Below are 18,819 nucleotides of genomic sequence, written 5' to 3' on the forward strand. Positions count from 1 at the left end.
GAATTTTTGTCAGACTTGTAAAAACTAAACCAAAATATATATAAACAAATTTTGATGTTTTTTCTCCCCCCCCCCCCCCAAAAAAAAAAAGAAAACCAAACAGATACTGTCTTGCTTTGAAGTCATACAATCAACTTTATTTGCCCCTCAATCAGTGGCGTAATTTTGTCAAAATCCTGGGGTGGGTGGCAAAATTGGAGACAATTTTCCCAAATAAAATGAAAATATCTGAATGGCATCCCTGCTACCACCGCGACCAATTTTCAATTGTTAATGTGTTGTAACTATGACTTCTCTTACCAGGAAGTATACAGCCTATACAACACTAAGTTCTCTATTTAAGTTGAATGCATTTGCACAATAGCTTAGTTAGTTATACTGTTAAGTAAAATCAAAACTTGTAATCTTGAAGGCATAAAATCATATCCATTGGGGGTATCATGCTGAAAGATCGTTCAGTTAGTGCAATCAGCAAGTGACAAAATTGAATTTCTTAGCCACAAGGTTCTACTTGTGACAGTGCTCCAACGAATTCACTCCCCCCACTATCAAAGACTGTGTTTCTTTTGAGTGAATACATCTTTGATATTCCTTTGCTTTCATCTTTTCCTCTCCATGCCTCTGTTGTTCATTTTTGCTTGTTCATGCCAACAAGTCAAAGCATAGCATATAATCACGAAAACATAAAATACCATCAAGGTTCTTGGGGTATTGGAGTGAAAATCCCAGTTAGCCATTGCAATTACAAATTCTAACTTCTTAGCCCTAATCAAGTAAAGCTGCAAAAAATTTTCAAATTAGATAATTTGATTAAAAAAAAAAATCAAAAAACAAAATTTTGTGATAACAGAAACATTTATAAAAAATTTCTTTTTCCAACAAAATTACGGAAAAGGTCGAAAGTTGTTTATTTTCAAAATGATATAAATTTATTATGCTGATGTTCAAAATGGATGTTTGAATCAAGAATCTCCAAGACTTAGATCATTTGGCTGTTGGGATGCAAAAAATGCTAGTAGGATCTCATTAGTTAATATTAAAAAAAAAACACTGAAAAAAGTGAAAAAAATTTGGTAAAAAAAAGAACTTTCCTGGGGATTTCCGGCATAATTCCCCGCAATAAAAATTCTATCAGTTTGCAGTATTTACCTTATTTTTAAAATATCTGGTTATTACTAATATAAAATACATTTCATTTCTGAAAAAAAAACAGTTCCCCCTCTCCTTTTTAATAACAAGTAAAAGTAAGTAGATTAAACATCAAATCATACTACAATAATCTCAATCAATCTATTTCAAATGTATACTTAACCAGCAACTCGATATGCAGCTAAGCTCCATTCAGATCTTTGTAACTCATGCATAAACAATCTTTTTATAGGGAATTAATTCTAATTTTTGATGATTTGGGTTGGAAGAGACTATTTTTTAAATGTATTCAAAAGAAACCATAGCTTCAAGGGAGGGGCAATGAGCGAAGGTTTGAATGGTTTGAGGCTTAGGAGGGGTGTTGGCAGTTGTTTTGCCGCTAGTGCAGCTTGGTGGTGCATTGAGCTGTTAGTAATAGTTAAAAAAATAGTATTTTGTAATTTTTTGATCACGATTTTTTTTGTTCAGAAAAGAACATGGTGATTGTTGTGTATTTAATATTTCTGAGGATTCTATCCTACCTTAATAAGGCGCTTGAACAACTCCAATTTTCTGTCTGAAATCTGCCATCCAGGTGGACTGTAAGTGTTGACATCTAGTTTTTGTGATAGTCTTTGTGGTAGCCTATCATAGTATTTTCTTTATATAATTTCTTCATGGAAAATTTTCACTACGTTAAACCCGATATCATATGAAATTTCGAAGGCGCCCCAACAACTCCATTCATCTGGGCCGTTTGGGTACCCGTCTGACTGACCGTATTTCAAACAGTGAGCTGCATTAAAAATGTGGTTCAATCCCACTTTATAGGGCTATAATGAGAGAAAAACGCTGAGATGGCTAGGACACGTCCTGTGGATGAAGGATGACAGATTGCCGAAAATTATCCTCATTGGCCAACCACCTAGAGCCATACAAAAAGCAGCTTACTTCCAATTTAGTAATTTATTACGAAATTTATTTCGATTGGGGGTAAAGTATTTGGACAGTTTTAAGTCAGAAAATAATTATTTCTAGGTAATAGGGCCGCTAAAAAATTACTGAAGAATAGCAAGGTATCTGGAAATGTTGTTAACTAAAAAAAAAAACATCCTTGTATAAAGTAAATGTAAGCCTTCAATTAAGTTTTTTTTTAACTTACATCAGTGCCGACCCGGAAGCATTACGGTTTCTGCCAAAGTTAAATTTATCTAACCTGGGACTAAACAAGCCAAATCGTTGGGTCAACCATGTAGGCTCAACACTAGGATATTTGCATCTGTTAAGAAGCGACTATTTCAGATGCAGGAAAAACGCATACTAAATTGACCTATCTTTCCAATATATTCATAACCCAATTCACTGTTATCTTTGTTCGACTATTCCCACCGTTTAGCAATGAAACAATTATGAAAGCCGCAATTGATAGTACGAGTTATAGCTTCAGTTTGTAAATGACAATTATTGAAATATGTCTTGCAATTTTTGTGAAATAAATTTCTGTGGTGGTATTATTCAATTTTCTACAGTTGAGGCAGTCTTAGAGTTGTATTATAACCTTAGCATGTTATTGAGAAGCAGGGATTGTGATAACTATGGCCAGATTTGCATAAAATATAGAAATTCGTTCTGTTGCCAGAAGTCTAGGCTTATACCTATCCGAGGTGGCCGCAAATATTTTCCGTTAAAGTGTAATTTTTCAAAATCGATCTATGACAAAACATGGATGGCTGGTTTACACCTTTCTTTGCTAGAAAATTTCCGTTTTTTAATGATTTGGCTTCAAATACCGCCTCTAAGGGAGGATTTCATGATCAACAATGTTACTTGTAAAAAAAAACTTTGTTGATTGGAGCCAGTTCTGCAGAGAGGTTTGTATGTGCATATGTCATTCAAACTCCGCTCCTTTGGGAGGAGAAGGGGTCATTGTTGAGATAGATGAAGCCAAATTTGGGAAACGTAAATATAATCGTGGTCGGATTGTCATGGGTGCTTGGGTATTTGGTGGAATAGAGCGAGGAACTGGTAACTAATTCATGGTTTCTGTGCCGGATAGAAGTAGTGCCACGTTGTTGGGAATTACTACCAGGGACAACAATTATCAGTGATTGTTGGACGGCCTACGATTGCCTGGCTAGCCAGGGCTATCAGCATTTACGCGTCAACCACAGCATAAATTTGGTTGACCCCGCAACAGGTGCTCACACACAAAACATCGAAAGACACTGGCGTGAAGTTTGAGACAATATACCCAAATATGGCAGAAGAGAAGAACATATGGAAGGATATCTGGCAGAGCACTATTTCAAAAAAAAAATAATCCGTCAACCACGGAATTGGTAAAACCTTGTTTGAACATGGAAATTCAATGTTGAGGCACAAAGTTGGCTTCTGGCCATTCCAATGTCCTTTCTCTTCTTGCTGCCAACTTTTAGTAGAAGGTTGGCGTATTTTATCTATTTTGAACTGTAATAACGCAAGGATTTTTAATCTGAGTGATTATAGAAACAAAGTGGACCAGTGTCCCTCCAAGACCCCCATCCCCACTCCAGTTCTATGTAGAACGGTAGTCATATTCCCCCTGATCCGATAGAAACAAAGTGGACCAGCATCCCTCCAACAGCCCCCTCCCTACTCCAATTATATGTAGAATGTTAGGCGTATTGGCCCGCATACGATAGAACAAAAGTGAACCAGGATCCCTCCAACATCCCCATTCCCACTCCAATTCTATGTAGAATATTAGGCATATTGCCCCGTATCCGGACAATTTACCATAAAATAATTTGGCCATCGGTTTTACCTCATTGTTGCACTTAGTCCAGAATTGGTTTGTTTCCTTAAGGAGTCAAGGATTTGTCTTTGTTTGCCACGATTTGCAGAACTTAGCATGCTTTGCATCGATTCAGTCTACAATTTGGGCTTGTTTGTATCAAGTGCCCGGGTGCTAAAAAGATACAAGAGCTGATTACCGACTGATCATTTTCGATCGTTTAAAATCAACAAGGGATTTTGATTTCCAACCCTGCCCAAGTTTCTTAGATCATTCATTCCTTAAGACGTAGCTGGAGGAGGAAATACAAATAAATAACACATAGAAGACACCTCGCATGTTACTTGGTCAAAACAATGAGCTTATCTCTGACAAGGCCTATCTTCAAAAGTATGGAGAGGCTCGTGGCCACTTTTCAAGGAAAACGCTGTAAACTTTGTGTTGGACATTTACGTTTGTTTGTTGTTGTTTTTTTTTGGGAAGGGGGGCGAGGGGGGGGTGTGTACAAGTTTGGCAATATCTAAAAAGAAAATGAATTATATAAAATTATGGATAGAGGAATAATCATATATTTACAGAAATATATAAAATATGACAGAAAGCTCCTTCCTCCATAGTCCACCTCTTGAAAGCCCGTATAATTCTCTAAAAGGTTGTCCCTGTATATACTCATACTTAACGGGATTGCTACAAATATAATGCTCAATGAAAAAACCTCTCTATTAACATTATAAATGATTGTATATTTTCAGATCATGCAAGGCTTTTATTGCTAATACAACTATGAATGTGTACACCTGTCTGGAAGGATGCAAGATCCCCAAATGTATTATTGAAGGTCACAACTGAGTGTCTCTACGCATAGAAAAAGAGTGTGAAGTTTCGGAGCAGATAGAACAGCCGATATCAAAAGAAGAATGGGTTAAATTTTCCATTGTTATCGTCTGTTTGATAATAATGTGTACGTATTGTGTTATGGTTATTTTTTTTTATTTTGGTTGGAAAAAACTATTTCAATCTATTTCAAACTGTTTCAAAAAACCATCAACAACAAAAACAAAGGAGAGTGATGCGAAGGCGAAGAAAGACGAAGAGTGATACCTCTTTTGAACCATCTGTATATACTTTTATTTTGCCCTTTTTATTTGTCTTTTTACTTCTTTTCAATCAGTAAACACACGAAAAAGGAGCCTTAGAAAAGCATTCTGTTCTTGACAGTCATTTGCTACTCACATGTCCTTCCCGCCTCTTGTAAAATATCTATTGACTGGGCTTCAACTACCTTCTGAGCAACTTAGAGACACTTATCATACTATGCTTGTAGACCTTATCCAAAACCAAATTTTCGCAATAAGAAAACTAAGGAAAGTAAGAGGTATAGACTTAGTGATAATGGCGAATGAACACGGTTATAATGCAGATATTCTTGCTAAAATGAAAGTAGGGCTTCTTGTACCAGTTCTTGACCAGGCTCCACCAATTTTCAAAGCACCACTAGCTGCCACAATTAAGAGTACCTCTAAAAGAACGTATGAACCCCTTGTTTTGGACATGGATGTAATTTGCAAAGTTAGGGTATCTTCAGTTGACAAAGGACCATTGAAATTTAGTATCCAATTGGCAGATGATCTTCAAGAAATAGAAAATCTCAGCGAAAGTATTGCCCAGAATCATAGGTTACAGCCTTTGACAAAAGGCCAAGAAACATTAACATGTGTAGCCCAATCATCTTCAGATAGAAAATATTACCGTGCTGTTATATCTAAAGTCAAGTCGCCTGAAGTTGTACATGTGTACTATGTAGATTACGGACCTAAAGAAGTGTTGCCTTTTGACCATCTATATGAGATACCCAACGAAATTCTAAATTTAAAGACTTACTCCGTTCGATGTTCACTTATTGATTTCGAAGCAGAAGCAATTTTTTGTGAAAAATTTGAAGCTTATACAAAAGGAAAACTATATTTGAATGTAAATTTGGGAAAACTTATCCCCCTGAAGTTCACTTATATTATGAATCAAGGAATGTTGTAGATATATTGAAGGATTTGATTGCATCCAAATCTATTTGTTCCTTGGCTCGTGGGAATCCAACTTCTTATGAAAAACTTCAAATCCAAAGCAATTTTGAAGCAAATGTGGTAGTCACAAATGTGGAATCTCGTTCGAATTTCTATGTTATTCAAGAGAAGGCTCGAAGTGGCATTCGTGCATTTGAAGTAAGTTTTCTTTTTAATCTGTTTTTTACTTTAAAAAGTAAAGTCACTCTAATGTTTAGGTCAGGTTAGTTTAGCGCTTAATAAAAGTATGTTGAGTTTTTCATCCACCAAGGAAAGTTCTGACAAATATAATTATATGCATAAAAATCCAAATGTTTGGCTCGAAACATTTACCTATATTCTTTAAAGTGGAAATTGTAAGGGTCAATTCAATGTTCAATCCGCATTTCTGTCAATTGTATTTTCTTATTTTTTTTATATTTTTTTTTACAATGTTGTTTCAATTTTTAGGATTCCTATGCACTAACATTGATGGTTATGGCATTTCTTTTGCCTGGGGTGAAATATAGATTAACCCCCACCCCTCCCCTCTGTCTTCCACAAAATTTTTAGGCCACATTTTAATAAATTTTCATTTATTAAAAAAATAATTTTTAATTTATTTATTAATTAATAATCTGTTTTTTAATTCGTTATTCAATTATTTTAATTATTATTGTCTTATTATATTGTTATTTTGCTTTATTTAACTCTTTCCTCTTCTTTACTTAAATAAAAATCAAAAATTACAGAATTTTTCTAACCTTTAGATGATTTATTTGAAATTTTGCGTCCCTAAAGTTTCTGCCCCTTGGGTAAATGTCCCCTCTCTAGAACCGCCGGCTCTATGTACAAATTTAAACGCATGAAACTTTAGAACCATGGAAGTCCCATATTTGAAACTTCTAAATTAAGCGTCATCCATATCTTTCTCAATTTGATAAATAATTTTGCGAACAACTAATTGAATTAAAGAAAAAGCTCCTGTCCCTGAAGGTTTTCTTACAGCTTGAGCAAATATACAACAAAAAAGCCTTTATAGATTTCTAGAATCCTTGAAACTGATGTTTGCAAATCTTTCTTGAAAATTCAAAATCGCAAATATTTAAAATATGAGGTCAGGTAAAAATTGAATAATGGATAATGGCGTTACTAAAAGCAAAAAAATATAGTGGAAAAGCTTGTACTAATGTGGAAGCAACCTAGAAAATCCGTTTTGTCTGCATATCATAATGCAAGAATTTTGTCGTGTTTCCCTCATTAAAGGCTGAAGACAAGAGTATTACCAATCTTTGCATATGTTCTTCTGTCACAAGAAACTGTCCTGGCCTTTCCAGCCTATATTTATAGGACTCCTATTCCTATGCATCTGTGTGTGTGAATAGCAGTGTTAGATGTCAGCATTCTGTAGAATATTGGTTATCCATTACTAGAAATATACTGACCTTGTTAAGGAACCCTTCCCCCCTACAGTGATGGTTCTGGCCTCTCTTTTGCCCGGGACAAAATCTTGATTAGTGCACACCAAACCCCCCCGTTTCCCACAAAATTTTCAGACCAAATTTTTACAAATTAAGGTATATTTTCCCTCTGAAACAACCAATTTTGAGACAAAAATGCAGCCATAATTTGCACCAAAAGGGGAAGATACTTACTTTTATCATTGCATTCATCAATCTCGTATCTGTTTGTTCACCGAACCAAAATTATTATATTATTTTTACTTTTTTGTAGAGACGGATCCGAACTTGCTTATAAAATAGGAGAATTTTCCTTTTTCAATCAATTTCAACGTATTTTTAATTCTAAAAATCCTGTACACTGAATTTCAAAAATTTAATTATGTAGATGGACAGAACTGAATCTCAGCTATGGAGTAATAGTAAACATTTCCTTTTTTTTGATTTATTAAAACCGTTGAAGAGAAGAACAATAACATACCGAAAGTAGCACAGGCAACATAAACCTAAATAAAGGTTTTTTTAGTTCATAAATTAATTACTAGTTTACGTTTTAAATATTTTTTATGTTTATCATTTAAATTATTATTTTTACTTATTTTATTTTATTATTTAATCAATAATTTATTAATTGTTTTATTTATTAACTGCGCCCTCTATTTTATTTTAATGAAAATAAAATTAAAATAATTACAAAACGATTATAATTGTTACATTGTTTGTTTTAAATTTTCTGCCTTGGGCAATTTCCCCCTCTGTCTCTCACCAAAAACCGCCTCTGCCCTCCTTCCTTGTTCACAACTCCCCTAAGTAAAAATTTGTCTTGTAAAACAGGATTCACTTGACTACGGGAATTACATTTTAAGTCTCAAGCCATTCAGGAACAAATGTTTGTTGACTCTAATTGTTTGTCCTATTTTCTGACTATTAGTATAATTACTTTCTGAAGTCTTTTTGCAGTGCCGTTATCTTAACTAGCAAAATGCTCTAAAAATGCATTTTTTTTTTTTTTTTTTTTTTTTGGGTTTTTGTTTTATTTATATTAAAATGGGAGAGGGTTTTGTCAAATAAAAATTTGAAGTTAAAGTTCCCCGTTTAAAATTTTTGTTTGAAGGGCAATCCGCCCTTGCTTCCTTCCCTTTTTTACCATCAAGTATCCCCATGGCCTCCTAGACATACAAAAAAGATCCCAATAACCATTTCTCTCGGATATTCAAAAGGTTCACATTCAAAATCTTTTCGACTTGATTATTTTGAAACTTGCAGCCGTAGGTCTATTGACCAAGAAGAACAACCCAAAAAAAAGTTGTTTAGGGCAAAGCCCCCTCCTCAAAAAAAAAAAAATATATATATAGGGTCAAAATAAGTGAATGACTTTTTTTCTGATCGTCTCACGGCTTATATCGTAAAATCCTAGGGATCAAGCATACCCTGATGTACAAAAAAAAGAGAAAAATTGGTTCTCCTGAAAGAACAAATTCTTTTTTTTTTAATGGCTTGAAACTTCTATCCTCAAATCCTTAGGCTAAGGGGGCCCCAATGCAGATAGAAAAGAGGAAATTATTGGCTTACTGGAAAAGAGGGATTAAAACGACAAGAAAATTTTTCTGAACCGTTTAAAACTTAAAAACCGTAAGTCCCGGTATTGAGGGCCCAAAGAAAGGCCAAATTCTGTTTCCCAGTTCGCTTGAAAAGGCTTAAAAAGAGTAAATAGCTATTTTATCTGATCGACTTAAAGCTTATATCCCTCAGTCCTTTGGTCGAGAGGATTCTTATACAAAGAAAAGAAAAATGTACGAGAAAAGAAAGAATATGAAAAAAGGATGATAATCACTTTCTGGTGAATCTTCATGGAAATATTCTGTTTTAATCATTAGAGAGGAAGGACCCATTGATAAAAGTTAAGTTTTTAGGGAACATGTACTGGAACAAACGCACATGAAAAATTTTTGCTACCTTTTGGTATGACATCATACTTACGCAGTGTGAGGGAAGAAGACAAAGTCCTCATGAGACTGAACTCATGTGGGCCATCAAGACTACAAGAATATATGCAGAAGATATAATTTTGATAGTTTCAATCCCCTCTCCCCCCGTCTCTAATGTGTGAAAAGTCGTATTGCCCTTCCTCACTTACTTTACTTCCGGTGGGAATTAGAGGATTATACTGCATGCCTGGCACAAAAGGACCTTGGAATGACTTCTGACGACCATTTTGTTTGATCGGCTGCAACTCCTCTGACCCTCTTCGACCAGTCTTCGTTCCATAGATCATGTCTGGAAACCCAATGGCACAACATATTCTCCGAGTCTTTACCACAGGTTCTTCTTTTGACCTGGTTATTGTTTTCAGAGGGTGCTGGCTCGCAAACCTAGACCTCTCGATACATCTTACCAGTAGAACGACGCAAACAATGTGTGAGGATCTAGGCGATGTCTTTTGATACCAAGTGAGAGTTCTTCTGGTTGACTACACTGCATCCGAACTTCCTCTAAAAAAAACTGCAAGTTTTTTGAACTGAAAATAAGGAATAGCTGTAAAACTCAAAATGAAGAGAAATTGTTCCACATATGAGGAAGGGGGGGGGGCTATCTCTGTCTCAACCCTCACTCTTTACGGTGAAGTCTTAAATTATTTGGAAATACCTCTCATTCAAATTCAACGGGCCTTGTGTTTGAACAGCCTGTACTTAAAGAATTGTGACAAAAAATCACTTTAGCGTGAAGATTGAGGAAGGGGTAGCCCCCTCATCTACGGAATAATTTCTGCTCTTTTTAATGTGGCTCCTTGCTTTCAGTAAAAAAAACATATAAGCCCTTACTTTAGCTTTATGGGCCTCTGCTGGTGAGTTTGAAATCTCGGAAAAACTTCAAGAGTGTAGAGCATTTCCCCTACATTGCATATTGCTTATGACAAGTTGACCAAAGTTAGTGCAGGTTCTTATCCATATATTTGTACTAAATTCAAAGAAAAATACCACTTATTATAATAACTTACATCGTGTTTTTTTTCTTGCAGACGTTTTTAAACTCGCCTAATTATACAAGCAGCCTGCAGAAGATGCCAGTTAGTCAAATGTTCGCAATGCAACCGTGTTTGGGTGCTGTGGGACCTAACTCGCAATATCAACGTTGTCTTATCCTTAGAGAACCTACAGAACCTAGAGTTTACCTGAAATCTGTTGACACAGGGATTGAGACCTACGTGCCAGTTGATAAAGTTATGCCGATACGTACAGAGACAGTGACAATTATGGCTGCCCAAGCCTTAGTTTCAAAAAAATCAAAAATCAGTTTCAAAAATAGTTTCAAAAATCAAAAAAATTAACGAGAATACACCACGTACAGATTATTATCAAACACACGATAACAATGGAAAATTTAACCCATTCTCCTTTTGATATCGGCTGTTCTATCTGCTCCGAAACTTCACACTCTTTTTCTATGCGTAGAGACACTCTGTTGTGACCTTCAATAATACATTTGGAGATCTTTTAGCCTTCCAAACAGTTGTAAACATTCATAGTTGTATTAGCAATGAAAGCCTTGCATGACCTGAAAATATACAATCATTTATAATGTTAATAGAGAGTTTTGTTCATTGAGCGTTATATTTGTAGCAATTCCGTTAAGTATGAGTATATACAGGGACAACCTCTTGGAGAATTATACAGGCTTTCAAAAGGTGGACAATGGACGAAGGAGCTTTCTGTCATATTTTATATATTTCTCTAAATACATGATTCTTCCGTTATCCATAATTTTATATAATTCATTTTCTTTTTAGATATTGCCAAACTTGTACACACACCCCCCCCGCCCCCCTTCCCAAAAAAAAACAACAACAAACAAACGTAAATGTCCAACACAAAGTTTACAGCGTTTTCCTTGAAAAGTGGCCACTAGCCTCTCCATACTTTTGAAGATAGGCCTTGTCAGAGATAAGCTCATTGTTTTGACCAAGTAACATGCGAGGTGTCTTCTATGTGTTATTTATTTGTATTTCCTCCTCCAGCTACTTCTTAAGGAATGAATGATCTAAGAAACTTGGGCAGGGTTGGAAATCAAAATCCCTTGTTGATTTTAAACGATCGAAAATGATCAGTCGGTAATCAGCTCTTGTATCTTTTTGAAACCCGGGCACTTGATACAAACAAGCCCAAATTGTAGACTGAATCGATACAAAGCATACTAAGTTCTGCAAATCGTGGCAAACAAAGACAAATCCTTGACTCGTTAAGGAAACAAACCAATTCAACAATTGGATAATTGCAACAATGAGGTAAAACCGATGGCCAAATTATATTATGGTCAATTGTCCGGATACGGGGCAATATGCCTAATATTCTACATAGAATTGGAGTGGGGATGGGGATGTTGGAGGGATCCTGGTTCACTTTGGTTCTATCGGATGCGGGGCAATACGCCTACCATTCTACATAGATTTGGAGGAGGGATGGGGATGTTGGAGGGATGCTGGTCCACTTTGGTTCTATCGGATGCGGGGCAAGATGCCTACAAACCTCTCTGCAGACCTCTCATACAAACCTCTCTGCAGAACTGGCTCCAATCCACAAAGGTTCTTTTTTACAACAAGTAACATTGTTGATCATGAAATCCTCCCTTAGAGGCGGTATTTGAAGCCAAATCATTATTAAACGGAAATTTTCTAGCAAAGAAAGGTGTGAACCAGCCATCCATGTTTTGTCATAGATCAGTTTTGAAAAATTACACTTTACTGGAGAATATTTGCGGCCACCTCGGATAGGCATAAGCCTAGATTTCTGGCAACAGAGCGAATTTCTATATTTTATGCAAATCTGGCCACAGTTATCACAGTCCCTGCTTCTCAATAACATGCCATGGTTATAATACAACTCTAAGACTGCCTCAACTGTAAAAAACTGAATAATACCACCTCAGAAATTTATTTCACAAAAATTGCAAGACATATTTCAATAATTGTCATTTACAAACTGAAGCTATAACTCGTAATATCAATTGCGGCTTTCATAATTGTTTCATTGTTGAACGGCAGGAATAGTCGAACAAAGATAACAGTGAATTGGGTTATAAATATATTGGAAAGATAGGTCAATTTAGTATGCGTTTTTCCTGCATCTGAAATAGTCGCTTCTTAACAGATGCAAATTTCCTAGTGTTGACCATACATGGTTGACCCAACAATTTGGCTTGTTTAGTCCCAGGTTTCATAAATTTAAATTTGGCAGAAACCGTAATGCTTCCAGGTCGGCACTGATGTTTTTTCAAAAAAAAACTAATTGAAAGATTACATTTACTTTATATAAGCATGTTTTTTTTTTTTTTTTTAGTTATCAACATTTCCAGATACCTCGCTATTCTTCTGTAATTTGTTAGTGGCCCTATTACCTAGAAATAATTATTTTCTGACTTCAAACTGTCCAAATACTTTACCCCCTGGGGAAAATGCCCCCCCCCCCCACGGAAAAGAAAGCTAGAATTTTACAGAATTTTGAGTTTGGGGTGAAGGGGGATTTCAAAACATCTTCCCATAACATAATTTGGCCTCTAAAGTGGATTCTGATGTTTGTAGCGCTCTTTGTCTTAGCACTTTAGAAATATTTAAAAAATATTCTAAAGTAAAATTTTGGAAATATTTCAGTTTGGGGGAAGGGGTATTTCAAAAACATCTTCCCATAATAATTTGTCCTGTGAAGTCGATTCTGATATTTGCAGCGCTCTATTTATTAGTGCTTTAGAAATATTGAAAAAGCTTCTAAAGTAGAATTTTGGAAAATTTTGAGTTTTGGGGGAATGGGGATTTCAAGAACATCTTCCCATAACATAATTTGTCCTCTAAAGTTGATTCTGATGTTTGTAACGCTCTATCTCTCAGCGCTTTAGGAATAATTAAAAAAGCTTCTGAAGTAAAATTTTGAGTTTGGGGGGAAGGGGGATTTCAAAAACATCTTCCCATGACATAAATTGTCCCCTAAAGTCGATTCTGATATTTGTAGCGCTATATGTCTTAGCGCTTTACAAATATTTAAAAAAAATTTTAAGTAGAATTTTGGAAATTTTTGAGTTTGGGGCAAAGGGGGATTTGACATTCAATTTGGATTGAATGTCTTTAGAATGAAATGGGCGTGGGAGGGGGCTAGTTGCCCTCCAATCCTTTTAGTCACTTATAAAGGGCACTAGACCTTTTAATTTACTTTCAAATGAGCTCTCTCCTGGTCTTCTAAGATCATTGGTTCGTTACGATCATCCCTGAAAAAAAAAAAATAAAAAAAATATACAAATAAACACGCATCCGTGATCTTTCTTCTGCCAAAAATGTAAATTCTAGATTTTTGCAGATAGGAGCTTGAAACCTGTGTAGTAGGGTTAACTGATGGTCTGATTTTCATTAAGTTCACTTTTTTTTGAGGGGGGAGTGGAGGGAGGGGTTCCCCCTTTTCGGAAATGAGACAAATTTTCTCGGGCTCTGAGCTTTTGATGGGTAACATTAATTTAATAAACTTTATATATTTGGAATCAGCATAAAAAGCGAAATTCTTAGATGTGTGTATTGATATCAAGATTTCGTTTTTTAAGATTTCGGTTACTTTTAGGCCGAGTCGCTCCTTATTTACATTTAGTTATCGCCAGTTGTTTGATACATTTTTTCAATCTCTTAATTAAATTTCATATTCAATATTTTTATTATATAAATGGCCTAGTAAATTTTGATAATGTAAGTTATACAGTCTCTCATAAACTATGCCTGGGATTGAGCTTTTGTTTTTTTTTTTTTTTTTTTCTGTGCAGATAATAATATAGTTTCAGACCCAGACTAAATAGTTTTGATTTTTTAATGTGCCCCAGTAATTCATTCGAGCAATGGAGTTGGAATATGTTGGATCTTGGGCGTACCTTTTATTGGGGTCTCTTTCAAAAGACAATGTACCAAACAACTTTGACGAAGCTATTGAGGACCTAATTAAGCTAGGAATAAGTCCTGACCATACCAAGGCTATCGTTGCTTCTCAACCTTATATGTCGTTGGAAGACTTGTGCACAGTTCACCCAGCGCATTTGGTTCAGGTGGAAAACCTCAAGATTTGGCTCAAGAAATATCAGAAGATCAAAAAAGCGGTCGAAAGAGCCAGAAGAGATCCTGTGACGGGAAGATACAAATTCAGAAAGTGTAAATATCGAAGTTAAGATAAAACTCCCTGTAACATGCTTGAATCAGCAAACTAGTTATAGCAGTTTAACCGCCACTAAAAACCATGATAGTTTTCCATCGTCAGAAAAAGTCGCAGAAGTTTGTAATCATAAACGCGGCATATACTCCATAATTTCCGTTCGAAATACTACAAAGCCTCCCATGTCTCTCACTCTGAAGAATATATACCCAAGAGTGGTTTCCAGTACAAGTCCAAAAAAAAGGCATATGTTACATTCTTAGAATACAACCAAGCGTATGCTCATTGTGAAGAGGAGATAGAGAAAAGTGGTTTAAATTTAAAACAAACTATGAGAATATGTATATTGAAGATTAAAATTTGTGACGGAAAGGACAGGGTCTCTATTACTGTTCTGTCATCATTAACAGTGGAAATGTGGCTGAATGATAAAGCAATGTACTCTCAAATAGTTATATCAATAGAAACAAATAGTTTGAAAAACAAAATTGTGCTTTACTCAGCCCATTTTACATCGAAAATCATCGCTACAGGAGAACTGAACAGGAATAAAAAAAAGGAAAACTATCAGTATTTCTGATGAACAGATCAAGTCACTGGATGCTAACAATAATTGACGTTCAAAATTAAAGAATTTTTATTTTATTTGATCCATTGCAGTCTAAGGATATATGCAAAAAAAATGTTTTAATATTTATTTTTAAAAAAAGTAGAGTCTCTTACTTCCATAGATTTCAAATGAAAGAGACAAGTAGATAGCAATAATTGTTGACCTATTTCTATAGAATTTTTAGATTTTATTTTCAATGCATTAGATACTGAACAACCGCACCCACTACTAGTCCTTCATTTCGATTTTAAGAAAGGTGATACAATTATAGACAATTTGTCAAGCCCAGAAAGTGGCCGAAAACGGTGTTCGGATACATTTGGATTGATTTTTGACATTATAGACAACTCTCTTAATAATTTATGCACGGTTTGCTGCTTATCCGACATTTTGGAAAAAAACTAACGGGATTGGCTGTGATAAAAATGCAAATAATTGGCTTGATAGCAGTTTTTTATTAAGAATATATAAAGATAAGCCAAAATGAAGATTTATTAATGCATTATGTAAAATTTTTCGTAATTAAGTTGTGATTTAAAACCCGAAGGGGCTAGAACAAGTGCTTTCTAACGGAAGGATTAAGGGATCCGTGTCTTTTGACGTTGCAGGGCCAAGAAATGAAAATCATTATATTAAGCTTTTCTTACAAATACATTTTTAAAAATTTCTAGCATTGATTTCATTCAGAAGAGTTGATATACTTTACATTTAACCGGTAAAATAGATTTCTATTAATATTGATAGTATCTACCAAATTCAACGTGCTAGCAATTGCCAGAAAAACGGAAGTCCCATACATATTTGACATTTAGATTTCTAAATTATTTACATTTGTACTTCTGAATTATTTACAAAACTATTGACAAGAAAACAGGATCTTATTCGGGAGGGGTGACAAAATAACTCTCTTGAAGACACGGTTATTAAGGTATTCTTATTTTCACTTTAAAGAAAAACTTACAATTATGAGTAATACTTTTTAGTTTTTAAGATGAACTATCTTTTTTCTTAATTTAAGCAACGATTTTCTAAATTTAAATATATTCTTTGGGTGGTCAAAGGGGATTGAAGTCCTGAGCCAGTCATTCCCTTTTACTGAAATAGAAAAGCTTAGACTATATGTATTTTTTGTATCATGTCATTATAAAAAAAAATTACTGAGACTCAGTGATCAAAGTCAGTTTATAGGAAATTTTCAACTACATTCATCAGTTCCTTTCAGCAATCTTAGTTAGTACGGTGATTTTCTTTCTTTGCGGATGCTATGATAAATTAATATATAAGGAAAGTACTTCCTGAATTAGAATGTTTTGAGCACAGTTTATATAATTATCCAGTAAGTTTATCGCAGGTAAATTCTGGTCTTCATTCTCGGTACAAACAAAAAGCTCCTCCCACTTCTTTCTGCATTAGCGGGTTAGTCTGTTTCCGAGTGTTTCCAAAAAACTGCATTATTCATAATAGATGTTTTCCACTTGTTTCCAATTAGATCACAGTCTGACTTGTCGACCAGTGAAACGATCTGATTTCGCTTATGTTTATATCTGTAAAATCGTTCTCTGGAGCACTCGCATACTGGTCGAGGTTTTTATAATGGGTGATATAGTTAAATATAATACTGTATAATTATATAAACTGGGTTTTTGAGTGATGAGCAAAACACAGTATATTAAACAATTTCTTAGACAACACTTTCAAATCATTCAAAGATTAGAAAAAAAAAACACTCATGAAGGAAAAAAAAGAAGACATACAACACAATTGAAAAATAAAATAAAATGTAAATACTGTATATACTTTTTAAAGAATACATTAAAATAATTTGGCTTAAACATCCTTGGGGCACAATTAGAAAAAAAAACAGACCTAAAAAAACTTTAATAATTTTAAAAAATCTGGAAGAAACAACTACTAAAACAAAATAAGAAATAATTTTCTCGTATTTTCATTTTTTTACTGACTGGAAATATCCTCGTTTTTTTTACGTTTTTTTTCCTTTACGATGACGTGATAATAAATTCCTGAAATAAAATAAAAATTTTAAATGGTTTCAAATTACACTTGTTATCTTTCTAAATGTCATCGAATAAGCAAATACTACACAACATATCAAGGACGTTGTCCTTGTCTACAATAAATGTAACTGCTTCTGAGCGCTTTCTTCTGCTACTTTCGAGATTTGATAAATTGTCTATAACTGTATCATTGTACTTAAAAATATTGTTAATATTTTTATACGAATTTACTTTAAATGTATAGGTCTAAGATATATATTTAAACTGCCGTGGACCAAAAAACTCAATTTTTTAATTTTGAACGACGATTATTATTAGCATCCAGTGACTTGGTCTGTTTATCAGAAACACACATAGTTTTCCTTTCTTTCATTGACAGTTCCCCCGTAGCGATCTTTTTTTATGTAAAATGGACTGATTAAACTACCAGATTTCGTTTTCCAAGTAGATTTTTCTATGGATAAAATTATGGATAATTCCATTATTTTATCATTCAGCCACTTATTCCCTGTCAATATTGACACATCTATACTAGAGATTGTGCCCTTCCCATCAGATACTTTAGTCTATCCTATATAGATTCTCATAGTTTGGTTTAGTTTTGAACCACTTTTCTTTAACTCGTCTTCATAATCAACATAAGGTTTGTTAAATTTCAAGAATCAGATGTGTGACTTTTGTTTGGAATTATATTGGAAATCACTGTCAGCTATACTCCCTCATAGGAGAAACATGGAAAGAATTGTGGCACTTCAAGCAGAAACTAGCGAGTGTAAGGCTACTTTTCTTTTTCCAAACTTCTTTGACATTTTCGGATGATGGAAAACATTCATGTTTTGTTTTTCAGTGGCATTTTAACTGTTCTCGTTAGTTGGCTGATATATGCATTTTCCATGGGGTTTTCTCTCAATTTCGATATTATCAGTATCTAAATTCGTATCTTCCCCTTATGTTTAAATAATATCATCTGGTTGAAAAGATGGATCTACACTAAAAGCTTTTCTTATTGTGGTAGTTCGTATGATATATTGTTGAATTGTTTCGCAGAATAAATGGAATCAATTGGCACTAAAATTACCTCACATATCTTTGCATTATTTTTAAAAAAACTTCTAGGGAAGAATTAGTTAATTTATTTTTGTCATCTGGAAGAAGGGCGGCTGTTACTGAGCACGGACCGTCAATCAGCTACTCCAACCTGATCAATATTTTCAAATTACAATATTTGTTTGATAGTTTCGGTTCATTTGACTGAAAATTTTCTGTGTGTACTGTCCACTTTTTTGAAGCTAAACACCAGGAAGAGGTTTTTATTCTGTCACTCCATTGTGCTTGAAAATTTTTCAGGATCTGAATATTCACCTTTTGGCTCCTCTTTCACTATAGTTTCTAACGAAGGGGTTGTATTTATTATCTTTTTTTAATTCAAAGGCGGCAATCCTCACTCTCTCTGTTAAGTATGTCTTTGTGAGTTAAATTTCTGAATATTTCCATCGTCTAATTAAGAAATGCAGCGAAAGCTGCTGCATCGCCTTCACACTACTGAATACGAAAAACTCTGAAATCAAAGATTTTGAACGTACTGCAGCACAGAACATTGGTGTAGATTTCATCATATGAGC

The 18,819-nt window shown here is 34.5% G+C and overlaps 1 protein-coding gene across 1 annotated transcript; it reads left to right on the top strand.

Moving 5' to 3' along the window:
* Window positions 1-4,722: 4,722 nt before the first annotated feature.
* Window positions 4,723-10,929, top strand: LOC148943324 (protein tudor-like). Its single transcript, XM_089100958.1, is given in 3 exon segments — window positions 4,723-5,860; window positions 5,863-6,120; window positions 10,420-10,929. Coding segments are annotated over 3 exon segments (1,293 nt in total). The 5' UTR covers window positions 4,723-5,134; the 3' UTR covers window positions 10,729-10,929.
* The last annotated feature ends 7,890 nt before the right edge of the window (window positions 10,930-18,819 follow it).

This window comes from Artemia sp. Qi Xiang Cuo, chromosome 15, assembly GCF_049724085.1.
Source record: "Artemia sp. Qi Xiang Cuo chromosome 15, ASM4972408v1, whole genome shotgun sequence".
Classification (NCBI taxonomy): domain Eukaryota; kingdom Metazoa; phylum Arthropoda; class Branchiopoda; order Anostraca; family Artemiidae; genus Artemia; species Artemia sp. Qi Xiang Cuo.